At 41.6% G+C, this 6000-nt stretch overlaps 1 protein-coding gene across 1 annotated transcript in view; it reads right to left on the bottom strand.

Moving 5' to 3' along the window:
* Positions 1-6000, bottom strand: part of Eif2ak4 (eukaryotic translation initiation factor 2 alpha kinase 4) — a 107706-nt gene that overhangs the window by 62850 nt on the left and 38856 nt on the right. The window contains exons 8-9 of the mRNA XM_005381212.2: positions 4345-4502; positions 2338-2873 (exon numbers count right to left, since the gene is read on the bottom strand). Coding sequence (XP_005381269.1) covers positions 2338-2873; positions 4345-4502 — 694 coding nt within the window. The remainder of the gene's footprint in view (positions 1-2337; positions 2874-4344; positions 4503-6000) is intronic.

The raw sequence follows: 6000 nt of genomic DNA, 5'->3' as shown, positions 1-6000 counted from the left end.
TGCCTGGCAAGCGCAAGGTCGTGAGTTCGGTTCCCGGTACCAGAGAAAAACCAAAAAAAAAAAAAAAAAGGCAACAAACATCTCTGTACATGCCACGTGGGGCTTTAGAAACACCCAATATTCACTCTAACTCAACTGTGAATTAACGTTACTGACATAGTAACAGATCTGGGGCAGAAAAATTTTAATACCTATCCAGAATGAATTCTATTTTTAAGAGATGTTTATATCACCAAGATCTCACTTAAAAAGATGCAAATCTTTGAAACAACCCATGATTTTGGCAACACAGTGGCTGTTAGCAAAAAAGACAAATCCAAGTCCTCCTTTGAAGCAGACAGCAGAAAGGAATGGCCACCCTTCCGCACAGTTAGAAGTGACATTCATCGGTCAGTGTGACTGAGGGGCGCACGTCGTTGGTGGAAGCACTTTCTAGACTCACTCCACAATCTTGTGCTATCAGCACTTTCTGGGGAGGAAGCTCGGATCACAGTTTCAGTGCTCTGCCAGGAAGCCTGACCCAGACGTGTGGCTCTGACATCTGAACGCTTACCCAGAGAGGCCGGTTTGCAAGCACACCTTTCTCTGTAGGGTGCTCCCCAAGCAGTGAAAATGTCACTGCAGATGAAAAGTCGCTACACTTTCATTCTTTAGGGATGGACAGCAAAGGTAGCAAAACAATACCCTGAAGCTCCCTCCCAAACAAGCACAGTCCATCAAAGCACTCTCAGAAGAGAGAGGAACAGATAAAATACTCCAAAGGACAAGTGTGTGAAAAGAAAGAGAAACAATGCTGATCTCAAGTTCAAAACTGACAAGCACATAGAGCTATTTCTGTGAGAACCGGCAAAATTGAAAAATGTATTCTATTTAAACCTGCTGTGCTATTTTAAACAATATACAATTTCTACTGTTTATTTTTACTTAATTACTCTTGGCCAATCAAGAAAGCCAGAAAGCTCAAACTGACATTCGGAAGACTGGAATGAGTCTTTCCATCAGTGACTCCATTCCTATACTCATCATTTCATCCAACGTATTGTCAGAGTGCATTTAAATAAGATTTTAAAAGTTCTATTGCATTTAAAAGATGTAATAAAAAAAAATCTTAGATTTTTATATACTTTAAGGAAAGAATACAGCACACAGAATCAAGGTGGACCCTTCCCAGTAGATTATGATGACTTTGATTCCATGGTTCATAGAAAATACTTCACTTAAATACAATCATGTGGTGCTAGTGACAGAGATACATTCTTGGAAATGAGCCACTAGGTGATTCTGTCACCCTGGGAACAACGCAGAGTGCATTTATCAACAAGGCTACAGCATCACTAGGCAATATAATCTTCTGGGGCCACAACCATGTGTGCGGTCTGTTGACAGAAGCCTCGTTACATGGCACCCGTCAAGCACAGGTAGTTGAACACTTGTAATGGGTGAGAGAGGGTGACAGAGCAAATGACAGAAGTGACATTAAGGAACAGGTGAACTGGCAACTGATAAAGACGGGAATAGGGAAAGAAATGTGAAGACAAGAAAAGAAATACAGTGAGTAGACCAAGGATATAAACCTGAAGGTCAAGGGAAAAAGAGGTGAAAGGCAAGACAGAGTGCTGCGGAACAGGAAAAACCCAGGCCTGGTCACTTCTGCAGGAAGTGCGCACCAGGGGAACCTGGGAAAGTCCGCACTGGAGGGAGGCCCCACTTAACAGAAACAGAGAGGACTTCTCTCTGGCTTGCACCGAGAGCACACAGGGCTAAAGAAGGAAACACTCCACAGAAGGACTTGGCTGCACAAAGACTTCAGGCCCGAGGAAGCCTCGCAGTTAAGGGTCTCTCAAACTGGATACAACTTGGGTTTGTAAATCAGTGTGCACCTGCACTTCACAGTACTGCAAACGCTCTGGCTAGAGCATCCTATGGTGTGGCTGAATGAAACGGCCAATGAGGAAGAATGGCTGCAAGACTCACGGTCAGAATCACAGCCCTGAAGACCATGACTTGGACCTCCCAGGGCTCTTCCCATGCAGCAGCCTCTACTGAGACAGCAGGAGTAGGGGACATGTCCTTCCTGCAGGATTCCAGGCAGCCTCTCAAAAGTAGTTTGAAAATCAATTACTAAGCCCAAGTGTACTTAGGAGAATGTGGCAGTTAAAGGACTAACAGACATAATGAGAAAGACAGAGGAGCTTAGGAAAGGGCTGGGAGAGCAAGGAAACAACCCTCGTCCTGTTCTTCTACTGCGGCTTCCCCAGCACTTGGATGACTGGCACACTTGAGCACAACCAAAAGTACATGGCTAGATTGCAATGGGGGCAGCTCTAGGACACTCACTTCCTGAGGAAATCCTGAAAGTCAGCTGGTAAGTCACTGGGGATGGTCACAGGGTACTCTCCGCACTCCTGTCCTTGGCTGAGGGACAGCAGCAGGAGCCCAAGGCGCCAAACATCCCCTTTCTTTCCCGTTTTATAAGGCAAGGCATTGTCACTGAAACGAACTCGGGTTTGCTCAAACACATCCTCCTTGCAAATGTCTGCCAGGCGCTTAGAAATGCTGTAGTCAGTAATCTTGATAGTGCCCTCTGCGTCCACCAAGACATTCGACGCACTCAAGACCTTGTGTACCACGGAGTTGCTGTGCAGGTAATCCAGGCCAGACAGGAGCTGAGCTGTGTACTTGCGAAGCTGATGCGTGGGGATGGGGCCAGAGTGGCTGAGATGTGCAGCAAGGGAGACCCCACTGACATGCTCCACCAAAATGTCCACCACGATAGAGTCGTCTTGCTCTTTGGAATTCATTGCAAAGTAGCGTGTTATATTCGGATGGCTCAGTTTTACCAGTGAGTTGAATTCTGTTTCTGCCCCTTGAATCTGATAAGGGAAAAAAAAATACTTTCAAATGAGAGGGAAAACAAATATTCCCTAAAGTCAACCTTCCCTAAATGGTATCGTTAACCTAATAGTTTATAAAGATGGGAAAAATATAGTGAACTCTGAACTTGGATTTCAAAACCTAGTGTTCAAATATTACAAAGTTAGTGAATAAACTGGCCATAGTTGCACACGCCTGTAATCCCAGCACTCTGGGAAGTGAGACAGGAGGATCACAAATTTGAGCCTAGCCTGGGCCATGTACCAACTTAGTGAGACCATGTCTTGGGGAAAAAGGAAAAAAATGGGAGTAGGGGATGGCTTTTAAAATCCATTTCTGTGGAGATATAGCCACTAGAAAAAAGAAAGACTAATTTTAACTTTTCTGATTGTAATAAAGGTCACTGTCAAAATTTTCTTAATTAGGAGCCAGCAGTATAACTGAGTAGAAGAATGCCTGCTCAGCATGCATGAATCCTTAGCAAGGTAAGGATTGATCCTAGCATTGTTAAAAACAAAACAAAACAAAAAACAAAAAACAAAACCTTTGAAAAGTTAATACAAAAGAAAAATACCTACAGATTATCTCTATAAATACCAGCCAAAAAGAATTTATGATCCTGGTATTTACTTCAAACCCCCCCTCGTATTAGGGATTGAACTCAGCGTCTATCACTGAGCTACATTGCCAGCTTTTCTCCCTTCCTTCTGAGACAGGTTCTTGCTCAGCTGCCCAGGCTGACACAGAAGTTGCCATCTTCCTGCCTGAGCCTCCAGAATAGGCGGGATTATAGGCATGCACTACCATGCTTGGCTCAGGTTTTCTTTCTCCATGTAAGTAAACACACATCCTGAAGAACCACGCTTTATCTGTTGCTTCGTAACCTCTTTATCATGCAACGTGCAGCTGTTTTGCTTAACATTAGTATTACAAATGAGTGTTAAAATTCTCTTTGACTCTAGCACAGTAAAAGAGGGAAAAAACCTCCAGTCTCTCAAAAATTTAGTTCTGAAGCAGTATTTCAAGAATAGGTAAAAAATAATAATTAAAAATTTTTTTAATTTAAAAAAAGAATAGGGAAAGTATTAATAATTACAAAAAGCACAATTATGAAATAGTAGTTAGTCCCATTTGGACGGATGATTACTAATGGCACATGTGCTGCAGCCAGCTGTTTGTCATCACTGAAAACTCTAAAAGTTTCACCATCACTGTGGCATGAGGGCTGAGAGAGGAGAGGAAGAAGGCAGCTGAGGATCTTCGTTCACATTGTGAAAGTTCTCAGAGACACTGAATAAGGGGCTCAAAAATCCGGTGAAGAGGCTGGTCCCCCACAATCCCCCCTGGCTAAACTGACCTCACCCCATTCTGGACCCTCTCTGCAAGCTGAGTGAACAGGGAGCTGTTTTGTTTTCCCATGTACAGTCTGGGATCAGGACTTTTGCTCGGGCAGCCATGGCGGGTGCCTACCTGCTTTTTACACTTATCAATCTTCTCCCTTTCTTGACTGGTGAGGAATGGACCCATTTTTTTCTGCCACTGAAGGACCCACTCATACAACAAGACAAAGCTGCCAGTGGCTGTTTCCAAGGCATTGTAAACTAATTTTCCAAGCTGTTCATCACTACCTGCACATTAAACAGAAAAGGCAATGAAATCTCGCTGGTATGTGTTCTGCAGGGAAAAATCAAGGAAAAGGGACACATGTTCACCTATTCAACAATGGACGTCAAGGTGCTAAAGATGAAAAATAGGATTCTATGTACTACTTGTGCTTTTTAACTCATTTTTAATATTTAATAATATACTAAGTTCTAAAATACAAATTTTTATTAAGGGACAACAATCAGCAATGAGATCTTAGCATCTATCCAGCTAAAAGAGAAATGTTTAATTCTTCTGGCCATTATTCACACACATGCTACTTCCTAACCAGTTCACTCTGCTGGCTGTGTCTACTGGTGTACCTCACCCAGCTGCATACCAACTACTACGATGGCAGGAATTTGGAAATAGAAATGTGCCATCAAGATGATTCCATCCATTTAGATGAGTCTGCACAGTAAAAGCTATTTTTAATAATTTGAAAATGTAAAAACATCAATGATTTTCCAAACACAAAATTTAAATATATTCAATAAACACAAACTGGCAATGTTTTAGAAGGAAGCAGAAACAACAATTTAAATTGAAAGCCAGGAAGACAGTCACATTTATTTAGTAATAGGTACATGGTTTCCACTTGTACTTTGAAGACTTTAAATTTCTGCAGCATCAGAAATTTTCCTATAGAAATTTCCATTTCATTAAAAACTATAATAGGAAATTGCCAAAAAGTGAAAAAGAAGAAAAAAAAAGTCCACATTTTGGTATATTTTGGGTTTTACTTTCCTTTTTCCCTCCTAATTTACCAAATCATAGTCTATATAGCACCCTCAGCATTGCTGATAGTGTGGTGTTGTAGACCAGATAATCCTTTCTCATAGGAGCTCTCTTGTGCCTGACCTCCATCCATTAGATGCCAGCAGCACCTCCACCATGGCCTCACTATCAAAACCATCTGCAAGTCCCGAGGAGGCAGCTCAGTGGACAGTACTTACCCAGCCCGGGCAGGCTCTGGGTTCACTCCCCAGTACTGAAAAAGAACCTCTGCAATAATCACAAACATACCCTAGGGTATTAAAATATCCCCGCTTGAGAATCACTGATATAGCCTATCTTTTTCTCTTAGCGTATAATGTTGAGAGATCCCACGTTTATTTCATAAAGAAGAAAAGAAATGTTAAGGGGCACCAATAGTTCTAAGTTTTGCTGGAAAAAATGCGAAATGAAGTTTCCTGTACATATAAGATAAACTAGTCTTAACAAAAGTACTTTAGAGCAATATGACAGAACTAGCTTACTAGACTTTTTAATCTAAGAAGCTTTTACTTTTCTTTTTAATCTAAGAAGTTTTTACTTCAGAAAGATGCTGATAATTTAGAGATTTTAAGTAAAATGATCTGTTATAATAACTCTCAGAAGTCTTAAAAACTCTGATGTTTGAAATTCTGTCAGTCAAAGTAAGCAACCTAAGAAATGTGGGATCTAAGCAGCCCACTGGAGACACAGGACATTAAATATCTA

Source organism: Chinchilla lanigera, unplaced genomic scaffold (genome assembly GCF_000276665.1).
Source record: "Chinchilla lanigera isolate Chin_1 unplaced genomic scaffold, ChiLan1.0 scaffold00015, whole genome shotgun sequence".
NCBI classification, from domain to species: Eukaryota; Metazoa; Chordata; class Mammalia; order Rodentia; family Chinchillidae; genus Chinchilla; species Chinchilla lanigera.
This window is presented reverse-complemented; position numbering and strand designations above follow the sequence as displayed.